The following is a 24,971-nucleotide window of genomic DNA, read 5'->3' as shown; positions in this document are numbered from 1 at the left end:
TTCCAAGGGGGGGTTGTGAAAAGTGGACTTTCTTCCTAAAATTTAAACCCCGGATTTGGACCTTCTTATTTAGACCAAAAGTTAAAAACTTGAATTTTGGCTTGTTACGCTCACAAATTGTGATATTTGGGGACTTTCTTTTTATACTTTCTTTTTTTACTTTTTGGTTAAAAAGAAAACCAATCAAAAAATGCCGTTCTCTCGACTTTCACTTTAACTGATTCCCCAAAAACCCAGCAAAAAAATCACGCTGTAGTCCTACTACTTTCAACCAGGGTACAGGGATGTTGTTTCATATCAGTCTCTAAATATTTCAACAAAACTGATTGCAGAATTTTGCCCTATGCCTTCATTAAGATTTCTCAAAAGCAACCGCAAAAAATCGGGTTTATATAAAGGGCATTCAACGTTTTAATAAATAAATTCAACTTTGAACTTTAAAAAAAAAAAAAAATATTTTGACATTTAAAAATGTTTTTCTTTTTTGGCAGAGTTTTTCATGTAAACACGTCTTCATGACCTTATGTTCTTAGGGAGTGTTCATGACTTCTTTGGTGGGGGTGTAAAATGTGGGGGGATCAAAAAATATTGGGTTCTAAAAAGGGGAATAAAACCAGTCCTTAATAGCGGAGGCCAGGGTAACAAAATTGAGGGTAAAAGTCCGGGGTAAGATGTACCAGAAGGCATGCACATTTTAATTCTTTTAATGAAAAATTGTGTTTCATTTGATAAATTCTAACATTTACAAGTTTGTGTTTTTTTACTGGAAAACGTATCACCGAATACATCAAATATTGATTAGTCCTGAAAACACACAGATACCGGCACATGCTATATTTCTTTTCATTTTATTTTTCTAACACATGGCTGATACAAAAAGGATAACAACTTGATATGGTCAATAATGTTTAAACAAACATCAATTTATTTTAATTGAAAAATACACTAAGAAAAGTTGCATTAATAAAAAATCAATAAGAAATTGGAGGAAATAAAACTGCTTTTAACATGAAGTACCTGATATCCAGATTACTCAGTTTACTTATTTTTGAAAGTTGCCACGTCCCCAACTTTTGTCCAATCTGCAACCCTAATAAACTATGACCAAAGAGGCCTAGCCAATTCTGAACACCTTTTCATGAAATTGTACATCACTCATCACTGTCAGGGCCTAGATTTCAACGAGCATCACAGAATCGATTCTCGTAATGATTCTTGTAAGATTCGGTCTGCGAGAATCAAAATCTCTCTTTGTATCATACAGTAAGTGCAGTGACTAGGATGGATTTTGATTCTTGCAAACCAAGGCGAAATCTAGGTTTCGACTGTGCTGATTTATACAGAGCCCTCGAAGTGACATGGAAGAAAAAAACGGGGTCTGAGATAGCCTTGAGATAGTAACTCGGGGTCCAAGATAGTAATTCGAGGCCCGACTTAGTAACTCGGGGTCTAAGATAGTAACTTGGGGCCCAACTTAGTAACTCGTGCCCAAGATAGTAACTCGGCCCCGAAATAGTAACTCGGGGTCCCCAAACTACTAGTCAGGGCCCCAATTTACTATCTCGGACCCGAGTTACTCTTGGACCCGAGTTACTATCTTGGACCCAAGTTACTAAAGCCGGACCTCGATTTTTTTCTTCCATGTCACTTTGGGGGCTCCGTAATCAGTGCAGTTGAAATTGCTGCTTTGGAAGTAAGGCATTTTGTGATTGTGATCCACAGCATCATACCCCCCACTTTTCTCAAAAAAAGATTTTTATACCACTGGAAACCTCTGGCAACATTATGTTTATGTACAAAGAATTTCTTGCAGATTAATTTGTTCAGCAGAAATATCATGAAATTTGAATTATGTTCTGGTACACCAGAACAAAATTACAACAAATAATCATGCATACCTCGCAAATGCAAAATCGGAATCAACTGCAATTTTGGGAATAACCTTTTTTGGGGGATATCTACCTAAAAATGATATAAAAAGAGGATGCTAGGATCACTAAAATTGAAAATTAACATTATCTAATTATTGTCCACTGTTTAATACATTATACAGGTACATGTATAACCTACACCACATCCCTCTCTTCTAGGTTATTTATTATTTATTTATTACTATAATTCATAGTCTGTAAAATGGGTACATACATGTACAAAAGTCATACGTAGCTTAACAGGGTAAGGGGACAGTTATTGGCAAGTTAAAATGGGCGAGTAAGAGCGAGAGAAAATGGCAAGTCAGATAAGTTTAATATCCCCTGGTCCCTGCAGAGGTTAAAGATTGATCCCTGCTGAGAATACAGGAAGTCTCACCATTGAGTTAAGATTTTTTGGCAGACGAGTTACGACAAGTCCCATCGATGAGTTAAAATTTACAGCAAGTCCCATCAGCAAGTTATGGCAAGTCTATCAGCAAGTTAAGATTACAATTTGATTTAGGGTAAAATGGATTTTTTTCTCATCATCATGAACCTCAACTATAGAAAAATATTAAATTTGTGTACATCGTGGAACATTCAACTACGCTTGTTACTCCGCAACTAATCATGCTAACTACACGCGCATACAATGCTACTCTACGTGTCCATATTAGCGAGGCTATCTGCGTACAACTGCTTACTACGCACAGCCACGCAAAGAGTATGTTCCACGATGTACACAAATTTGATAATTTTTCTATAGTGAAAGCCATTTTCCATTCATCATTACGGCATTCCTGTAACTCTCTTACAGGACTTGATAGCGTTGCTGTAGCTCGCCGATTTGATCGTGTTGTCGTAAATCGCCATTTGGACTTGATGGCTTTGCCGTAACTTCGCTGGTGGGACTTTGATGGCTTTGTCGTAACTCATCTTTAGCTTACTTTGTGGGGTAATTGAAAAAACCACACCCTAATCTCTGGGGGGGTAACTTGCCTTTTCTTTAACTCACCTTTTTTTAACTCGCCTTTTTTTTAACTCGCCTTTTTTTAACTCGCCTAGTTACCACTGTGTCCAGTATTTGTTGACTTAATTGTAGTCCACATTATCATAATTATATATTATGAGTTCCACTGTGTGGTAAAACATGTTCCAAATTAACAGTGATGGCTAGTGGCTACCAGCCAGCTAGTCCACTAAACCTAATTGATAGGTAGGCGTGAGGCCGTAACAGCCATATGTTGACAATGTCTTTTTCTGTCGATAGTTTTCCCTCGAAGTTAAATTCGCTTGATTTTTAGTTGAAGTGCCGTTGAAGCTATGGAGCATTTACCTGTCTCTTGCAGGTGGTTCCTTCCAATAAGTTCATATTTCATCTGTAAAGAAAAATAACCAAAATATCAATTAAAATATTTAGATTTTAATATTGAACAACCTACAGATCCCCAAAAGTGACATAGAAAGAAAAAATATCTTTGGGCCTGAATTAGTAGCACGGGCCTGACCAGGGTTGTCACCAGGACCCAAATAGTACTGGTTAGCATAGCGAGCGAAGCTCTCGCGCCTCGCACTATCTTTTTAGTTGAACGCTAGGGATCGGGGAATAGGCTTTGAGGGTACCACCCCCTAAAAAAATTTTCTATCTGTTTTTATGATGAAATATCATCATCCACTTCCGGAAATATAAAAAAAAAAAAAAAAATTGAAAAAAAAAAACATTAAAAAAACCCCAATTTAGTGAGTGCCAGGCGGCCCAGTCCAGCGTGGTGACAACCCTGGGCCTGACTATTAATAAGGGGCCCATGCGACTAAGTCAGATACTATCTTGGGGCTTGAAGTTACTATCTTGGGGCCTGAGTTACTAAGCCAGGCCTTATGGCTAATCCTTTTATCAACCAATATAGCAGTTACTCATGGACTGTCTTTTGGAACTTGAAGGAGAGCAATAAATAGCTCTTCATGAGCCTTCAAGGAGAGCCGTTTCACATGTCAAACATCACTCTCCTATATCAGATTTATAGTACTACACCCCTGGCCAATTTAGTGCCTAATTTTGCATTTTCTCAAAAATTATAGCACATTTGATACAAGTAAGATATGTATATTATAGGTGCAAAGAGTACAACTACGGTACTGCACTGAAAATTCAGCAACTCAAGGCAAGTAGTTATTGATTTATTGATCAAATACTGGTTTTCCTCATTTTTGACTGTAACTCCACAACTGTTGTTTGTGCTGAAATAAAATTTCCAGTGCAGTAGTTGTAGTCCTTGTCCCTATAATATACATATCTTACTTGTCACAAATGCACTATAATTTTTGAGAAAAATGCAAAAATATGCACAGAATTGGGCAGGGGTGTAGTACCCCCTTAAGGAGAGCAATAGAGAGCAATGCTCTCACTCTCCTCAAAAGGCAGTCCCTGGTTAATCATAGTACATGTACATACCAGCTTTTTGTTGTACCAGTACTGTTGAGTTCATCACTATACATTCTGATTAAAAGCCACCACCTCCTGAAAACAGTTGCTGCAACGTAACTGTACAGTTCACATCAAGTTGACATCACTGGTATCACCTAGTTGGGAAAATTCAAGAAACAAAATATTAAAATGGAGAAACGCGTTTTACAAGAACAAGCATGTTTCACTGTGCCTCCAGGTTTCTGAAATTGGGCTGCTCCATGCTGCAAGCCCCAGAGTTACATATATGGGAGGCCTAAATGCGGTACCAATTCAAAATATATTTATGGAAATTGTTTTACCATTTATTTGCACACAAAAGTAAACTGCGGATTTACTCAAGACCTTTTAGATAAAAATTTGATCATTGCATCTGTGTGTGACTTGTATGGCATGCGAGTTGTGTTGGAGATCAATGGTGGTGCATCCGTAGTGTAATGCTAGCACACGTATTGCAATTTGGCATTTTGCCCATTCATGCCTAAAGGCTAAACTATGATCAGCTCATCATCATGTGTGAGATGGGAGTCAGGACTAACTATAAAAAAAGCCCAAAATTTTCCGCTTTACAAATGTCAAATTCCGCTTTTTACCGCCTTGTAAATTTTGCGATAAAAAATTTTCACAAAAAAAGCCTTACGCCTTAACATTAGAGATTGTCAATTTCGCACAAATAGCATTTGATTTAAGCATTGCTTGCGACCACCTACATGGCAGTGCGTGCATGCCATTCTACATACACATCAATACCATGTTGTTTCTTGTTACAAGTCTTATTTGTTCCACCTTATAAAAAACCGAACAAACTTAAGGTGCCCTCAAAGATCATGTTGTCCGCCCGGGGTTGTCTGCATCCCAATTTAAATGCATGAATGTCACTCTCCTCAAAAGGCAGTCCCTGGTTACTCATTGTACATACCAGCTTTTTGTTGCACCAGTAGTACTGTTGAGTTCATCACTATACATTCTCATTAAAAGCCACCATCTCCTGAAAGCAGTTGCTGCAACTGTACAGTTCACATCAAGTTGACATCAGTATCACCTAGTTGGGGAAATTTAAGAAATAATATCTTAAAATGGAGAAAAGTTTTACAAGAGGGGCCTCTAGACTTCTCGCGTAAATTCACATAATCATGCGCCAGTCCTGCATTACACAACGCACAACAAGCGTAAAGCATTCATACACTCCTATCAAAGCAGCCAATCAGAAAAGTATGAAACATGCATTGATTGTGTATATTGTGCATTCTGCGTAGTCTACGGCAGTGTTTCATGCGTGTTCGTGTCACATAGGATTGATTCATTTTTCGGGCGGGTTTATATTTGGTTCTAATTTCCAACATTTTGAGTGATAATTTGTTACATAAAAAAGTTAAAATTATGTGTTTTTTCTTGTCGTGTATGACATGCGCTTATTTTGGGGGCTTTGGGGCGCCAGCCCCAGGGTAAAATCAGGGGCAGCGAAATTGAAGGGCTGCAAAAACAGGGGTGGCAAAAACAAAAACAAAGGGGGTGGCAAAAGAATTAATAAATAAAAAAGGCAGAAAAATTTGATAAAGCATACAAATTATTGAAAAAATGTTGCTATACCGGTACATCAAAATGTGTTGCTTTTAGGATGCTAGCACCTGAAATCTTTTCTTTTTTTTTGCTCTTCACTTTTTCAAACAACCGGGAAAAAAATGGGTCAACCTTTTCGGGCTGTTGAGGAAGGGGCAGCAAAATTTAATTTTCTTCAGCCCCCCGGGGTTGGGGCGGCCACGGTAGGCCCTACGCCACTGTATGAAATAGATTAATAAACACATTTTACTAGTCTTAGGCCCTATTGCTCGAGAAATTAGGCAAAATAATGCACTTGCGCTGATGTTGATTCGTCTAATTTTGTCTTCACCCTTTGGGGCTCATGCATTAGACGCACCAGCATCAGCGCATGTGCATTATTTTTCGAGCAGTAAGTAATACGCATTCATAATTACCTATAATTATTGAACCCCAGGCCCAGGCCTTGCCGTTTGACTTTTTTTGGTGAGCGATCGCCGCCACCGCCGCCCCAAAAAAATTTCTAGTGAGCGATTTTCCACTGCGCCATGGACACTAAATATTACTACGCTGCGAATCTCACAAAATCAGCCAGCGAATTAAGTCAATTGTTAAAACGATTTAGAAAGGTACAAATATTAGTGCCTTTCGCGTGCATTTGAACGTGAATTTTAAAACCGAAACTCTTATTTGAATATACCCCAATAAGTGTATTGTGAAAATTCAACCATTTGCGTACCATCATTCGCGTACCATCAACCACTCGGCTTTAAAATCTAGACAGCAATGCCTGGTGCTCAACTGCGTGCATGCCATATCAAATCAATTGTCATTGATACAGGTTGTTTATGACTGATGTTTTTCGTGGCCTGATCCCGGCCTGGCCTAGCCTACAATATAAGAGTGAATCAGTCATGAGTCACGACACTGCTCTTGTTTACGGTGTAAAAGATGGCCTTATAAACCATGCACACTACACGTGAAAATAATTGAAATAACTTCAGCTTTTATACTTACATTGTTTACCACCAGTGCCACTGCACCGCACCGTGAACGCCGAGGCTGTGCATAGTCAGTGCATCCATGTCACTGTGGTCTGAGCGGGGTCTGTGGCGACGATCTTTCATTCTCAAAATCAAGTTAAATATTGCGATCTGACGGTGTGCAATGGACTCAATATGTTACAAAACCACAAAAGTTTCACCATGATGACTAAAAATCGTGCAAAGTTGATTATTTTGGTTTAAAATGGGAAAATTGTAAAACTTCTAATGGCGGACGCAACAGAAATTTTTTTTAAACATCAGCTACCAAATTTGCTGGCAAAGAGGTTTATTCCCTGCATCGGTACTCAGCTGTTTGTTTTCAAGCTCGCTTTATGTATAGCGAACAAAAGCTACCCAAATCAGCCAAATTTTGGTCTTCAATCAGGGATCCGTTTGTCTTTATATTCCCATGGTAGCATCATGAACGAAGAATGGAGCACAATAGTAGCTGAATGCAATGACGTAATCAAAATCTACTAAATATTCATATTTTAGCATTTTTCACTGCACCAATATTGGATTGCTGAACGATTCAGTCCTCACCATCAGCACAACCCGATGACCGTGCGTAGATGTTGAAAGGACTGGAGGATTTAGTCTAGACCAGTATAGCGGGCTCCTCGACCAGTATAGCGGGCAAAACTCGCATTTATGAATGATGTGGCTTGCCATACGCAAGGGGTGTGCCCCGTGCACCACTTTAGGGGGCGCCGCCGAATTGCTGTCTATGTTAGATCCGCCCCGTCCGGCTAGCTCCCCCGGCCATATTTTGTCGATTTTTGAGCACTCCGCGCAGTGGCGGCACCAGAAATTTTGTTCTGGGGGGGGGGGGGGGGGGGGGGGACAGAACATCCGGCTGTGGGGGCATCTAATTTTGGCTAAAAAGTGGCTTCATTTCACCCCTCTTTTCAATTAGTTCTGGGGAACCATTGGGGGAGCAGAGCTTCTGCCCCCCCCAGCACTGCCACTGACTCAGCGCAAAAAAAGGTCGGGTCAACAATTAATAATTAAGCCATTAACATGCCATGATTCCGCGGTATGGTTTATCTGCTGCCACTTCAAAATTCATGGCATTAATAGCTTGTTAGACAGACGGCCTGGCAATTGATCGAGACAAGCCACAGCTTTATAGCGAAAATGGGGACAGCACATAGTAAACTCCCAAGAGTAAAGTGTCCTGAAAATGACTAAAAATTGTCAAATTGGGAGTAAATTTGGTTTTTCCCCCACCCACGGTGACTCACCCCCACTAAAATCCTGGAATTTTATTTCAGTTAGGCAACTGTGCCGTCAAGAAAATGAGCAACAAAAGTCATGAATGGTCCTTTAATTCCGGAAACAACGCCCCCAAGTCCGGAAGTAAATGTAAACACATGATCACACCATACCACATGACTCGCCAAAGTGGGAGTATGATCAGTATCAACAGCTATTTTGTAGAAGCTTACCGGGGATACTACAGTAAACCGAACTGAGAAGCCACTAGCCGGGGTTGACATTTTCATTTACTGACATTGTGTACTTTGTATTTTACTACAGAACATCCAGGTACCAGGCCCACCATGACAAACCGTATAGTTCAAGTTTTGCTACTTTTCGTGGCAGTCAGTTGTGTTGCTTCAAAAAGCTTCAGCAAGAGTGATGAATTTACACATCAGCAGATAATGAAACTACTTAGTCTTCCACAGAAATCAGAAATGATACCAAATGTCTTTAAGGTAAAGTAACAAATGGACTATTTGTTTAGGTGTAGACACAGGCCATTGTTATGGCTTTCAGTGGGAGTTGTCTATTTAATACGTAGACACATAAAGTTAATAGAGGCCATCAGCCTTTCGCCATCTTGTGGGTATAAATGATCTGTGTGTTCATGCGTCGGACACTACGCGCAGGGCGCAGCTTGCCACGCAGCTGTTATCACGCATCAACGCGGTGATTTTGCTGTTCACGCATGGAGATCGAACGACCATCACAGCGTGTACCCACAAGATGGCGGCATATGACGTCACGCTGACGGCCTCTATTTGAATGGACAATCGCATTATTTTTGGTGTTGTCGATCAGGCTGTAGATGACCCCACATCATTATGAGTGTTGATTATGTGTAACACGCTCGTAGTTTTTCATAGAGGTGTGCATATGAATCGCCTTACTCGCACGCGCTCCGTAGCAGCATGGTAGGTATTATAGAAGGAGGTTCCACAGAAAAATCCTAATCCACTCAATAGGGTTAAGCCGATTACGCTATTCATCACTTGAATGGATTTAATCAGTGCAGTCCCTCAAACACGGCCTTTGATGTTTATGATCGTTATGCGACAATATCGATCATCTATTTTAAAATTTAATTTAAACAGACCCCCCAGGTGACCCCTACCGGAAATGGATGGTATTAATGCCCTTTTGCATCGGTCACATGATCTTCGATTGCATCATTGTGTTTCCGAGTTCAAGTTGATTTACTAGCGAAAACCTGATCGAATTCCCTCATTTCCTTCCAAAGTTACGGTGAATTTATGTATTTTTTCTGATCATGTTTAGTAATACTGGCGGGTGTCTGCGGGACTTTTAAACCAGTGGAAATGATTTGGAAAGGTTTTCCAAGACTGGCAATGTTGTTTCTATGATCCGCCAAGCTTGGCCATAAGAAATATTGGCGTTATAAAATTACCGAAGTAAATTGTTTTCCTTTGTTTATGGTCACGGCCACAATGCTTTGTGGGTAAAATGACGTCATTCTGCTTAGAAGTCGCGATAACGGTGGTTCATAACCGCCAAGCTCAATAGATAAGAAGCTTAGCAAATCGATAGTGCACCATTCATACCTGATTGCTCAGTATCAACTCATAACGATCATAGTACAAAGGGAACTGGGTTCGTGAATTCTCCTTCTATAATACCTACCATGGTAGCAGTACGCGCAACAAAAGATGTGAAGTTGTAAACAAGTTTCGTTCATTTTATAGAAGGGGAAGTTTTTGTGACGGTAACTGAGTTTTTGCTAAAAAAATAGCTTACAGTTATTAAAACAAGTACCGTCGGATCCGTAGCGGTCGCTGCGGGACAAGGAATTCAATTTTGCAGTGTTGGTGTCTTTGAAGCAGGTTCAAGTTTGACCCCTATTTTGACCTGTAACCCCTCTGTGAGCTTAACCTTTGAGGGCGCTCATCTTAAAATAATGCCAGAAAGGGTATTTCCATCCACACCAAAAAAAATCAAAAGTTGAAAAATTGTGTTCGAAAACCAATTTTGGACACTTTTGATGTCCAAACGATTTTCGGGAAAAAGCGTCCTGACATCAAAAGTGTTCGAAACCGATTTCGGACACTTTTGATTTCCAAACAATTTTCGGGGAAAAAGCGTCTTGACATCGAAAGTGTTCGGACACCGATTCCGGACACTTTTGATGTCCAAACGATTTTCGGGGAAAAAAGCGGCTTGACGTCAAAAGTGTTCGGAAACCGATTTCGGACACTTTTAATGTCCAAACGATTTTCAGGAACATCAAAAGTGTTCGAAACCGATTTCAGACACTTTTGATGTCCAAACGATTTTCGGGAAAAAGCGTCTTGACATCAAAAGTGTTCGAAACCGATTTCGGACACTTTTGATGTCCAAACGATTTTCGGAAAAAAGCGTCTTGACATCAAAAGTGTTCGAAACCGATTTCGGACACTTTTGATGTCCAAACGATTTTCGGAAAAAAAGCGTCTTGACATCAAAAGTGTTCGGAAACCGATTTCGGACACTTTTGATGTCCAAACGATTTTCGGGAAAAAGCATCTTGACATCAAAAGTGTTCGGAAACCGATTTCGGACACTTTTGATGTCCAAACGATTTTCGGGAAAAAGCGTCTTGACATCAAAAGTGTTCGAAACCGATTTCGGACACTTTTGATGTCCAAACGATTTTCGGAAAGAAAGCGTCTTGACATCAAAAGTGTTCGGAAACCGATTTCGGACACGTTTGATGTCCAAACGATTTTCGGAAAGAAAGTGTCTTGACATCGAAAGTGTTCGGAAACCGATTTCAGACACTTTTGATGTCCAAACGATTTTCGGGGAAAAAGCGTCTTGACATCTAAAGTGTTCGGAAACCAATTTCGGACACTTTTGATGTCCAAACGATTTTCGGAAAAAAGCGTCTTGACATCGAAAGTGTTCGGAAACCGATTTCGGACACTTTTGATGTCCACACGATTTTCGGGAAAAAAGCGCCTTGACATCAAGTGTTAAATCCCCTAATTTCCCTTAATTCTTGTCAATTTCCTTAATTCACCAGAATTTCCTTAATTCTCTTCAATTTCCCTTAACTTCCCTCAATGTTCCCAATTTCCCCTAAATTTCCCCTCATTTTCCCAAATTTCCCTTAACTGCCCTCTATTTTCCCAAATTTCCCTTAATTCACCTGAATTTCCTTCAATTTCCCTTAATTCTCTTCAATTTCCCTTAACTTCCCTCAATGTTCCCAATGCTCCCTCAATTTCCCCTCATTTTCCCAAATTTCCCTTGAATTCCCTCTATTTTCCCAAATTTCCCTTACTTCACCTGAATTTCCCTCAATTTCCCTTAATTCTCCTCAATTTCCCCAAATTTCCTTAATTCCCTCAATTTCCCCAATTCCCCTCAATTTCCCTTAATTGCCCACAAAATCAATTAATTCACCTGAATTTCCCTCAATTTCCTTAATTCCCCAAAATTGCCCTTAATTTCCCCATTCCCCCAATTTCCCTCATGTTCTCCACTTTCCCAAATTTCCCTTAATTGCCCTATAGGCCCTCTCCCTCACCAAGTAGTACCATAGCCATGCGACAAACGATGTTGACGTAACAGCATTTTTTAGAAATTGTTGAAAATCGTGTAATGCCCCTTTAATGACCTAATTAGCATATTTCAGGACGAAACTCTTTTCCAGTATGGGGCTGGTACCTGCCTTCCCCCTCACCAAGTACCATAGCCATGCGACAAACGATGTTGACGTAACAGCATTTTTTAGAAATTGTTGAAAATCGTGTAATGCCCCTAGTTTAATGACCTAATTAGCATATTTCGGGACTAAACTCTTTTCCAGTATGGGGCGGTATAGGCCCTCCCCCACCAAGTACCATAGCCATGCTACAAATGATGTTGACGTAACAGCGTCTTTTAGCGTTTGTTACTAACGGACTAACGGACGGACGGACTAACGGAGAGACATGGTGACTTATAGAGCTGCTACCCGCAGCTAATAATATTTAACTGACTAAGAATGAGAATAAACGATGGGAATTTTTATTTTGACTATCCTCTACCTGTGATAGACATGGAGGAGGAGAGTCAAAATAAAAATTCCTATTGTTTATTCTCTCATTAAATTTAATTTACATGTACACACGATTGGTTAAATAATGCAGTTTAATTAAGTATGAAAGGTGAATTCAAATTATAAAAAAAAAGGAAGGTTTTTATTTCAAACTCTAATTGTGACCTGCAGGTCAAATTGCTAGAATTGCACATTAAACACACCTAAACAGACACAATGCAATTTGCAGGCAGCAGCTTAATCAGCCAATATTGCAACATTGAAACAAACAACTATACAAACATCCAATCCAACCCAACCACATCCCCCCAAGTAGGCAATGAGGATAAAGTGCCATGCCCAAGGACACAATACGTTGGCACGAGCGGGGCTCGAACTCACAACCTATGTATTATGAGTCGGGCGCCTTATCCACTCGGCCACACATGCTATCAAACCACATTTGCCATCAAACCACATCATTTTATATAATCAAATTAAAGCCCTTGAGTAAAGAAAGCCAAAACTGAAAACCGTTTTGTCATAGCACTTTCCGCAGCAAATAGCTACATCTTGTCAAAGGTTGACTTTCATCAAAAATAGTCAGTCAACTTTTAATGCATTGAATTAAAAAACAAAAATGCGAAAATGTTGAGTCACCAGCCCTTAATAATTCTATAACCCCCTATTTTGGGTATAAAAAAATTATAACCCCCTATTTTTGGTCTGAAAATTCTATAACCCCCCCCTGTATTTTTGGGACCCCCCCCCTCCTTCTGAAGAAAATGCCAGCCCCTTATGTATTTTTCCTTGAAAATCTGTTCTTTTAATTTTCCATGTAAATTATGTATTGTGTTTGGGCCCGGTTTGGGCCAATTTGGCTGAATAGCAAATGTGTTAACTGAGGTTTGCCTTTCATACTTAGTATAATTATTTTGATATAAAATTCCCATCTAATTTGTAGAGTATAGTACAGGGATCTATGTACATCGATTTTTTTATATGGGTGGATCAACTTATAGTAAAGTTACAGTGTTAGCTTGGTTTTAAATCTCTTAAAGATAGTTTTAATTACTGGCCACTGCTCCCTCAGAAAAATCATATCATGTTTCTTAAAAGGGCATTTTGTGATCCACAACCTTGTCCCCCCACTTTTCTCCAAAAAAAGTTGAGATTTTTATACCACTGGAAACCTCTGGCTACATAATGTTTATATACCAAAAATTTCTTGCAGATTAATTGGTGTAGCAAAAATATCGTCAAATTTGAATTTGGTATATACCAGAACGAAATTACACACAGTGGCCTATGGAGCAGTGTACATAATACACATAATCATGCATAACTTGCAAACGCAAAATCGGAATCATTTGGAATTTTTTGGAATAAGCTTTTTCTGTGGATAGCTACTGAAAAATATCATAAAAAGAGGATTCTAGGATCACAAAATACTCCTTTTAAAAATTACAAGACAAAATTGAAGTATTAATGTTTTAACTTGTATTAGGTTTGGTACCCTTTCAAAAACACTCTTTATCATTTTTTTTCTTGTACAGGTCAAAATTGGTGACAAAGCCTTCCTAGGAGCATTTACGTGGTGTAATTGTAACAGCAGTGCTCCTTTGAAGTTTAATTCTCTGTCCATCTCACCAGATCCAGTCAAATTGTCTGGTGATCTCACTGTTGCAGTCAATGGAACAGCTGATGTTAATGTGGTACAAGGTCTCAGTGCCAAGCTGGTCATCAAGAAGAAGGTAAGAACATGGTACCAATTGTGTAATTCTCAGTTGTAGGTCAACCAGATACATGCCCAAAGAAGTGACTTTGTCAACTTAAAGAGGGGCCTACCATTAAAACAAATTGAGTTGTATTGCTCCAGCGGTTTTGATATGAGAAGCAAAAATGTGTATAACAAAATTATATTATCCCATAGGATAGGTGTGGTTACCACGATTCACCACGTTTTTGTTCACACAATTTAAACAAAAAATATTCCACAATTGTTCATACCATGGAAGAAAGAGATACCTACCACGTGCTTTATTTTATTATCATGTGCAAGTATTAGTCCTATTTTAATCAAATTCAAGAAAATAAATTATAGCAAGCAGTCAGTACTTCGGATTGAAAAAGTGATATACTGATGTTAACCTGCTTTTACAAGAAAAGAGCTTTCGGGGCACTCAAATATGACAGTGTACACATGCATGACCAAGTTTTTTCAAACACCCCTAAACAAGTTTTACACTACCAGCAAATTTAGCCCCTTAATAAGGTAATTTAATATAGAATTTACCCCCTAATGAGTTTTTGACTAGTAAAAATGCAACAAATGTACCCTTTTTGGAACCATAATTTACCAAAAATTTGAAAATGTACCCTAAACAAGTTGTTCAGATTCAGAAAACTACCCTTATTCTTGAAAATCAGTGTTTTGGACTTGACTTGTTTTTTTTGGTCACGCATGCATACAGACCATTTATGGGAGTGGCCCCCCTGTGAGAGGAGGGACTGATTTGAAGTCTTCTTAAAAAGCTTAGGGCTACATTAGCAGTAGAGACCAGCGTTCGAAATTTTGGTTGTCCGGTTGCCCGGGGCAACTAAAAAAGTCGCCGGACAACCAAAAATACTGATTCGGTTGTCCGCCGGACAACCATAAATCTAGTCAAAATCTAGTCAAAAGTCACATTTGTAGGCCTACGGACAACCAAAAACTTAGACAGACAACCAGAAATTGTAATCTGGTTGTCCGTGGGACAACCATTTATTTTTCCTAAATTCGAACACTGGTAGAGACATATTGATTTTTAACCTTCTGCCTATATGTATTGCAACAAAGGTCTGGGGGAAATTATGAGGTGACAGCCAGCCTGAGCCAGGGTTGCCAAACCCGCAATTTGGTAGCCCAATTGGGCAACTTATGAAGATTTTCCCCAAGACTTTTGACAATTTCCTGTCCCATAGAAACCAATGGTTAAGAAAAAAAATTGGGTGACTTTTCAACATTGGCTCCCACGACTTTGATAGTTTCCTGCCCCATAGGAACCAATGGTAAAGAGAAAAATTGGGTGACTTTTCGATTACTTGACCCACGATTCGGGCTGACATTTTTTGGCAACCGTGGTTGCAGCAGAACTGAAACAGATATTAGCTCCAACTGTTCCCTGTAAACATCCTAAAAATCTTAAATTTAATTAAATCCAGGAAGCAGTCACCCCTGGGAGGGTGTCAATATCTGTAACTTCTTTTGTAAATAAAACCAAATAATGCAACGAAAACCAAATAATACAACTTGGTTTAGTTTCATTTCCTGTTTTTTTTTTTTTCAACTTACTTTTGGTTTCTTTTCAACAGGCTATCATTCTTATTCACAGGGATTGAGTTTAAAGGTGTGCGAGTGCGATCACACACCATCTCACATCTTAATGAATTGCCTTGCCGGGTGCAATTTATAGCACACCTCAATTCTCGCTATTCGCAATAAGGCGCGCCAGCGTTTGCGATGTAATCGTGATGTATCATGGGAAAATCGTGATGTATCATGGGAAAAGTCGACATCAAGTCCGCATAATCTGAATATTACCATGCTATTACATAGGAACACGTGACAATATTTTTAGTTTGTCAATATAACGGTATTACACACAAATCGATAGAGAAAAAATTAATTGTGCACATTTCAAATCACAGTATTAAGTATTATTGAGTATCGATTCGTGTGTAACACCTTTATTTTGACAAACTAAAAAAATATTGTCACATGTTCCTATGTAATAGCATGGTAATATTCGCATTGCGCGGACTTGGATGTCGACCTTTTCCCATGATACATCACGATTACCTCGCAAACCGCTGGCGGCGCCCTTATTGCGAATAGCGAGAATTCCTAAACTTTGAGTGTCGAGTGCACAGCCCACCTTTACATTTCCAGAAGTGCGATTTGTAGCACTTCTGTTATTTTCAAAACTCAATCCCTATATTTATTCATTACTTGATTGTTAAACTTCTTTGGTTATTTATTTATGTTTTGAATTTATGTATTTTTTACCTCTTATTGTCTCCCTCTACCCAAGAGTATTATACTCTTGGGTAGATACCATTATCTTAATATAATATATGGGTCCTAACATAATAGCTGCTGGGAAGGTAAACAGACTTGTTGTGTCTGAGAGGTGACAAACCCCCACATCAAAAAGGAGAGTCAAGTCTGGTCCAAATGCACTTTAACATGTGAGCAGTATTCCAGCATGACCCTTGCCTTACTTTATTTTACCTGAATTTATTTTACCCGAAGAATAATACCTGACATTAAAGGCCCATTCAGTGATTTGTTCATCCTAATGATCGTAAAAATCATGATCAAAATTCAGATTTTGGTACCTTTGTCATTGTCATAGATGTGCTAACATAGCCTGCTAGTGGTTCAGCTGTTGTATTGATATCATCATAATCATTTAGTGATGTGCGCCCATGATATATTAGACTAGCAAGATGGCGACCTACAGTACCGTAACAAATAAATCAAGTTTTATCTAATCTTTGTGTTCTGTGTGATCCATCCTGATATGTGTTAATAGCCAACACAATAGCCGTAAGCTGTGTATTTAAGACAAAATGAGGCATTTACATGAATCTGTAATTTATATACTGACAGAATATAAATTAGCTACATGTATATGAATGGCGCTTCAACTTCATCAATACTGCTGTTTTCTTAATTTTTTGCCAAATTTTTCATTTCAAAAATCCCAAATGACAATTTGAATGACTTTTCCTTCACTTTTAAGCAATTTGTAAACAATTTTTACACTTGCGCTGGCATCACTGAATGGGCCTTTACATGTAAGTGTCAATGAAGACTACATTGCATCTCTAATATAATATGCTTCTTTGTCTATTTATTTATTTATTTATTTGTTTGTTTGTCCTCCTACAGATTGCTGGAATAGAAATTGAGATACCATGTGAGAGCAACATAGGTTCATGTACTTACAATGATGTGTGTAGTATGATTCCATCCACACCCCCAGCAGATTGCCCCGCTCCATTACCCACGTACAAGATACCGTGTTCTTGCCCAGTTCCTAAGGTAAGCTTGTAATGTAGAGAAAAGTATTGTTTTGAGACCCATCCATGTACATATCACCTGATTTTACACAGTAGATACCATTATCTTAAGTGAAACAATTATTATTATTATTATTATTATTATTATTTATTCTTTCTTTATTGAGGGTTATACTGCTTCAGTGACAAGCACTGCTTTTCAAGCAGGCCCTCAATGAGTTGTAATGCCAAGCTGTTCCCTCCAGATGAAAATAATTGTATCTCCGGTGTTATATCAGGCGATAGATACACTGTTGGATCTCAAAATAAACTGTTATTTTTAGCTCAATTTGCAAAGCAAATTGAGGCTATAGCCATGATTCGGATTTCTATGTTTTTTTCTTTCTCTTGCTACATCGTTTGAGTAATGGAGCTGGTAATTTGAGGTGGCGATCTTTGCAAGTTTGTTCATGAAAGTTACTTATTTTGCTGGGAAAAAATGGACAGGAAGTGTGCTTTTTCGAGCAATTTGTCACGAAAAATTGTGCAGTTTCACAAGAATAATCTCATTCCTAGATTTCTTACATGCTACACCAGGTTTAACCTTGGTGTTTTAAGCAATATAAGTCATCTGTTACATGTTTACATTTTAGCTTTGCCAATGATGTTACTGTGTTTTATGGAGGTTTAGATTTGGAGCATGTGTATTTTTGCAGAGACCTCTCAGATATTTGTGAGGATAGTTTTACATAGTAATTATTTTTTATGTGAGATTGTAAAATTCTAAAGCTCTTAAATATGCATAAACCACTAAAACCTATTGTCAACAGTAGAGTGTTTGTTCAAGTGCTTGACAAGGACAAAGTAATCAGGGTTGCCAAGCTCATGGTTTGGTAGCCCAAATGGGTAACTTTTGAAGATTTTCCTGAGACTTCCAACAATTTCCTGTCCCACAGAAACAGATGGTTAAGAAAAAAACTGGGTGGCTTTTCAGCAATGCAGGTGCAATTTGGATGTCTTGAAGCCTACATTTATTTAACTAATTAACAGACACAGATAAATTTGGGGTAAACTTAGTATCCTTGAGAGCGTTCACATGGTAGATTTCCCCCCAAGTTTTTGTCCGAGAACCGCTTTGCTCAAGCAAAAATTCCTCTGTGTGGACATGCCTAAAGACAAATATTTATTACTGCTAATATTCCTGTCAGTTTATACCTGAAGATATTTGGTGCCCATTCGTTTATTTATTATTCATTAACAATTTATATGCAGAATAACCTCAGCACCTTGCCTCCCTCCTGAGCAGTGGCATTGGGAGCTAGGGGGAAAGTTGCATCCCCAACACAAAGAAATTTCCAGTGATGAAAATGGGGATGGGGATCGGAGTATGTCATTAAAATGACTGAAAAAAGTCAAAAATTGACAAATGGGGACAGAATTTGGCTTTACTCCCGCACACCAAAATGCTGGCTATGCCGTTGTTCCTAAGGCCACCTTTGTTTCAGATGGACATTTTATTGTGAAAGGACCTATATGTCATTGCACAAGAAATACAATAAAAAAATTCCACATAGCCCCTGAATTAAAAGTATTTAATTATTTTTGTAATCACTCAAAAGCATTTTGTGAGAATTTTACATCTGAACTAAGTGCTATTCAATTTTTATGGGCGTTTTTATTTTACATGTAAAGTCTATGGGGGTGATGATTAGAAATGGACAGCAATATTGAAAAACCCTCATTTTGGGCCATTTTAGTCACTAAAATGACCATAAAAAAGAATAGCACTTAGTTCGGCTGTAAAATTCACACACAATGCTACCTTAGTGAGTACAAACATAAAATACATTTCATTCGGGGGCTATAGCAAAAAAAAATTCCTATTGGTTATGGAACAAAGGTGATGGGCCCTGTTGCACATAAATGACCTTTATATACATGTACATTATGCCACATAAAATTTGAGAAGTGGATCTAATGTAACACCAAGATACTTGAATTCATTTGTATGATCAAGCATGTCATATTGTTGAACTTGGTAAGAATGTGAGCTGCACCAAATACTATATTATTTAGTTTTATTGTTAATGTTGAGAGTTAACTCGTTTTTATAAAACCAACTAGCAATATTCTTGACATAAATAAATAAAGAAATGTTATAAACACAATTAAATACCAGTATATTAAAAAAACCCAATTTGATATATTCAACGGTTATACATATATCTGAACATTATATTTACGTCAAATTTTAAATAACAATTGAGCTACAGCACCCTTGGTGCTCTTGTTAACAATTTACATCCACTTTCATGCGCATATTTTTTTTGGAGCTTTGGGGTGTGAGCCCTCCGGGGTAAAAGCAAGTGGTGGCAAAAAGGAAGAAGCGGCAGAAGATGAAGAAGGCAAGAAGAATTATTAGAGAAAAAGGTGGAAAATTATGGAAATCTAATTGCCATCCTGGCAGGAAAAAATTGGTTCAACATTTTCGGGCTGTTGCTGCAGAGGGCAGCAAAATAATATTAGTAATAACTGCTGTGAAGGGTTGCTGTCCATTTTAAGCTTAAATAACAAGGTTAGCCTCTGTTGACTTTCAAAGACAACAACTTTGACCGATTCCATTTAGTTGGGACATGCGTAAACTTTACAAATATGCCAAAAATGAAATAAATTAACAAATTTCATATTATAAGATTTATTCTGATCTTCAAGTGATAAAAGGTAGGAAGTGAGAATTTGTTAATAATTTTATTTTCTTTGTCCCCACAATTGCATTATTTAACTTCCTACCACAACCACTTTTTGTATCTCGTTACCACTTAAAAGTTCAATTTCACATTTTGGTGGCATTAAACCTGCCATGGTATAAGACATACCAGTGGAATAATGCCAATTTTGAGTGATTATGCCAAATTAAACCAGGAAAAGAGGGACAATAGCTTAGAGTGCGCAAGTGGCGCGCACACTGCTATTTGCGTGGCGCGCCGTGGCTTCCATTCTGCCCTCAAAATATGTCCTCTACTGATGGCTAAAATAGTACAAAATGAAGCACCAAATGACGTCATTTGCACCTCAAATTTTTTTTTAATCAATAGCTTCAAGGGGGGCACTCTTCCCCGACTCTCCCCTAAAGCGATGGCGCTTTGCAGTTTTCTTTTATTTCATGTGGCACTTCAACAAATCTATTTGAGGAAGCCTGCCTTAGGGGTTGTAGTACCTGCTTAGGGAAGGATACAGAATGGCGCCTTCCAATTTCTGAAACAAAATTTGCACAAATACTACTATTGTGGTTATAATCAAATTGAATTTTGATCTTACATGTAAACCCGTCTTTCAAATGAAGTCAAAAATTTTGACTTTCACTGCATCAGACATACTGAAGTGCATTCAGAATACAAGGAATATCCTTTCTGATATCAAGTGTTTTTGATTTTTTTCACATTTGCGATATAATACAAATTTTATGGTCAATGTCTCAGACTTCGAACCAAAGATGTCAGTGGAAATTGGAGTGAAGAAGACTGATATACCTTGGGCTAACAGATATAATAAATATAGATATCACTTCAAGATAACAAAAAACATTAGCATTCAAAACATTATAGAACTTCCTATCACTTCCTATGATTTCCTATATCTACTTAATTATATTTCCATATATATTGTATTTTATTTGTCTCCACCACAGGGCAACTACGTTCTCCCAAAAACAACTTTTACCATTCCACCTATTCCAGTACCAGGCTGGCTTGCATCCGGAGACTACTCGATTGGCGTCAAAGCATATGACAAGGCTGGAAACAATCTAGCTTGTTATAATTTCAAGCTTACTTTGGCATAGAGGGTATTGTTTCTATGTTAGGGTTGCATGACCAGTGACTGCACCAGAAAGGGGGATTGAAATCTGAGGGGCCCCAAAATAGCGAGTTCTCTGTGATTTTATGATTCTGACTGAAGAGCAATTACGGTGGAAGCCCACATTTTTTTGGTGAAAATGCCTCCATAAGCCCCTTGGTGCCACCACTGTGCACAACTTAGTGGCAACTATGAAGACTATGAAGATTATTTGGAGGATCTGAAGTCAAAATCTTAATGAAAGCTTCAGATAAATACCATAAATTTATGCCCAAAATCAATAAACATATGAAGGTACATACATGTATGATGATCCAAGCAATTTAATTATGATATAATCAAAACTGGTCTAGTAATTGAAACCCAAAATACTGTTAAAGACCACTTTCAACAACATTTACATGGATGTAAACACGACGAGCAAATTTGGCTGAATGTTATGTGAATGTCTATACTTCACGATTTTGAGAACATAGCAGGTAGGGGGTTATCACAAACTCATAGTCTTCAAAGTTGTGACAACCAATAATAGTCAGAGCTATATGATTATTGTAGCTTATTGTCGACACAATCATGCAACCCTCATGCCGGGTAAAAATTTGAATATTTTAGAGGGGCAGGTCACAATTTTCTGAATATGCTACGAAAAAATAAAAACCTGTTCTAGGGACCGACCAAGCGACCCTACTTGGCAAGTCTGGCCATCCCTAGAGCATGGTTGTTATTTTTTTGTCACCTTAAGCCCGATCCTGACTCCACATATGCAGCGCGATGCGATGCTATAAAAAATCTGAGCCAGGTTTTTACGAGCTCAGCGGTGAAAATTCTCATCGCGCGGTGGAAATTTCGGTCCACAATGGAGTTAGAAAATGGTCAACTTTTTTGCATCGCACTGTGATATCGTAGCCGTGCACACTTGTGATTGGCTGCTGGAAATCAAGGTTGGTAGAATGACCATAAAAGGAGATGCAGACCCACATGCTTTTCAAAAATCGCAACATCACGCGATGAAATTAAAATGTATATTTTAATTTCATTGCGCGGTGCTGCGATGTTTAGAAAGCATTGCAGCATCGCATCACGCTGCGAATTGGAATCGGGATCGGACTTTACCCTCTTGATCCATTCCTGTGAAAATTAGGGTTTTTCTTTTCTCTGTATGTTCAAGTAAGTACTATTCTGGGTGGTTAAAGTCATAATGTACGATCTTACAATATGAATTTGGTTAATTTTTTTCAAACCTGATTTTTTGGCATATTTGTAATGTTTACACATGTCACAACTTGCACCTAAATGGAATCAGCCAAATTTGTTGTGTTTGTAGGTAAACAGAGCAAAGTTCGACATAAAGTCATAATTCAAGAAATTATGACTTTATGTCCGCCCATAGAACTGCGTGTTAAACAGCCAAAATAACAAGCAGAGTTTCTTTCACGTTACCTCGTTATTTCAGCTCAAAATGGACAGAAACCATTCCCGATCATTATTACTAGTATTATTTCAGCATTTTGAGTATATAATGACAAATTTCAAATTTGAAGGAAATCGTACATTAAGCCTTTAAGGGTGGGCACTCAATTTCTTGGGAGAGGGAAGGTATGTTCCACTCGGGTTTCCAAAGATAAGGTCTTTGGAACCATTTTTTATGGGATAATGAAATTAGCATGTGAACTGATTGGATTTATTTTACCTTTGAAAAGTAAGTTTATACATCTGATATGCAATCCATTGCTGAAATTGACATAAACTGATTATGAAAATATATGTCTGCATGTGGGGGAGGGTAGGTGGTTTGTATTTGTGAAGTGGGTGCAGGGGGAGTTATTATTATTATTATTTCAGGGAACTTATAAAGCACATTTCCCATGGACCAATGTGATGAGTTTCAAGTGCATACAAGCTTGATACTGAATGACATTTTGTGACACATAGTAGTCGTAAATAAGCTTGCAGTTTTATTTTATTGTTGAGAAAACATTCCAAATCACAGGCACACAATAATTTTACTAATTTAGACATGGTTTGTGATAGAAGGATTTTTATGCTAACTCGGACAACAGAAATGTTACCTATTTTGGTTGGTAAATATTAGGTATCATTGGTCAATTGCACCAGCACCTGAGTGTGGTATTTTGACTATACTGTGTGCACATAATGACACAGACGTGAGGAAGTAGTGTAACTTTCTAGTGACATCGCTAGCCGTGACTGAATTTGCTGGTAGCCTTGTAAAATTACCTGTGTTGGATCACTAGTGCTTTTTGTGTCACCTGCAGCACATGCTATGGTGATATGGGCAAAAAATGTATGAATTTTTTTCCTTCATGTAACAAATTGTACTTAATTCAAATTGATGTAGTTGGGTGCAGCAAAAAGTACGCTTTTGTGTATTGGGAGACTGGTGCAGCATACAGGATAGTTTGGGTGTTAGTAAAAGAAGTCAGTTTTTTATGACTTGAACAAAGTAACAAAGTATAGCATGTTGCTATACTATTTTTCGCCTTGTCGTGTTAAGGGGGTACTACACCCCTGGCCAATCTTGTACCTATTTTTGCATTTTTCTTAAAGATTATAGCGCATTGGTGACAAGTAATATATGTATATTATAGGGGCAAGGACTACAACTACTGCACTGGAAATTTTATTTCAGCACAGACAACAGTTGTGGAGTTACAGTCAAAAATTAGGAAAACCAATATTTGATCAATAAATCAATAACTACTTGCCTTGAGTTGCTGAATTTTCAGTGCTATAGTTGTAGTCCTTGCCCCTATAATATACATATCTTACTTGTCACCAATGAGCTATACATTTTGAGAAAAATGCAAAAAATAGGCACAAAAATGGCCAGGGGTGTAGTACCCCCTTAAGGCAGCTTTTTTACACACACATCTATGCAGCATCTTTAAATACTTGCATGTGTATGTCAGCGCTTCGAGCACATTCATGGCGGACAACTAACCAATATGTTGCCTGATAATTCTATGCATTATATTAGGACAAGACTATAGTATCTTATGATCCAAATAGTTTTTATACTATATTGTGCCTTTGATAATGTATTTTCTTATTGATTCATACTTGATATAAATGAACTTATATTCATACACTCTTAGAGAGCAAGAGCCAATCAAAGCAAATGTTAGAAAAATGTGAACCATGCAAGAGCCAATCAGAGCAAATGTTAGAAAAATGCGAACCATGCATTAATTGTGTATAATTGCATGGGCATGCACTCCTAGTACTTCGCGCAGTGCTGTCAGACGCATTCATTTTTCTTTAGGGTTGATGCATTTACATTTGCTTGTATTTTTCAACATTTTTAGTGACAATTTTGTTATAAATAAAGTTAAAATTACGGATTTTTTTTTCTTGTGTATGGTTAATAAATGTGTATCACTAGTTGCTCAAGAAATTGTACAAAATAATGCACTTGCACTAAGATGTTGATGCGTCTATAAATGCGGGCTTGTGCATTAGACGCATCAACATCACAGTACGCATGCATTATTTTGTACAATTTCACTCCCAGCAAGTGATAGACATTTATTAACCTATAAATGAAACATGGGATGGAGTAAAATAAGTAATTTGTTGTCACTTTGTTGAGTTTCCTTATTTTGCTGAAAACAATATTTTTGTTGATCAGAAGTAGATCAGGGCAGGGGGGAGTGGCAGCTGATGCATCAAAGTCCACTTTTACAAAAATTCACCCCATGTTTGTTTTTTGGGGTTTTGGGTTGTTTTTTATAATTCCTGGCTATGGGCTTGATATGTACATATAATTAAATTTATGGCAGTAGTCAAATCTAGTAGTTAAAATGTGT

General features: G+C 38.0%; 1 protein-coding gene and 1 long non-coding RNA gene across 3 annotated transcripts; one reads left to right on the top strand and one right to left on the bottom strand.

The window, feature by feature from the left end:
- Positions 1-3,257: 3,257 nt before the first annotated feature.
- On the bottom strand, positions 3,258-7,150 carry LOC140160308 (uncharacterized). Its single transcript, XR_011859936.1, has 4 exons — positions 6,934-7,150; positions 5,297-5,419; positions 4,366-4,493; positions 3,258-3,292 (listed from the first exon to the last, which is right to left on the bottom strand). It is a non-coding gene; the product is annotated as an uncharacterized lncRNA (long non-coding RNA).
- Positions 7,151-8,339: 1,189 nt separating this feature from the next.
- Positions 8,340-23,825, top strand: LOC140160911 (ganglioside GM2 activator-like). 2 transcript variants are annotated; one of them, XR_011860028.1, is made up of 5 exons: positions 8,340-8,680; positions 13,800-13,997; positions 17,180-17,332; positions 20,978-22,336; positions 22,710-23,824. XR_011860028.1 is itself a non-coding variant. In XM_072184246.1 (4 exons), exons 1-4 carry the CDS (start codon positions 8,525-8,527, stop codon positions 21,128-21,130), a joined length of 660 nt encoding a protein of 219 aa, XP_072040347.1. In that variant the 5' UTR covers positions 8,340-8,524; the 3' UTR covers positions 21,131-23,825. The 2 variants fall into 2 exon arrangements, 1 of the variants encoding a protein (XP_072040347.1); XM_072184246.1 differs by having other exon boundaries at positions 20,978-23,825.
- The last annotated feature ends 1,146 nt before the right edge of the window (positions 23,826-24,971 follow it).

This window comes from Amphiura filiformis, chromosome 9, assembly GCF_039555335.1.
Source record: "Amphiura filiformis chromosome 9, Afil_fr2py, whole genome shotgun sequence".
Taxonomy (NCBI): Eukaryota; Metazoa; Echinodermata; class Ophiuroidea; order Amphilepidida; family Amphiuridae; genus Amphiura; species Amphiura filiformis.
Note: the sequence above shows the minus strand (reverse complement) of the source record. Positions and strands in the feature narration are given on the sequence as shown.

Bases quoted from the DNA above. Each gene is read 5' to 3' on its own strand.
- LOC140160911 (XM_072184246.1), top strand. From the start codon at position 8,525: ATGACAAACCGTATAGTTCAAGTTTTGCTACTTTTCGTGGCAGTCAGT. The intron at 8,681-13,799 runs GTAAAGTAACAA...TTTCTTGTACAG, and splicing joins TGATACCAAATGTCTTTAAG to GTCAAAATTGGTGACAAAGC. The intron at 17,333-20,977 runs GTAAGCTTGTAA...TCTCCACCACAG, and splicing joins GTTCTTGCCCAGTTCCTAAG to GGCAACTACGTTCTCCCAAA.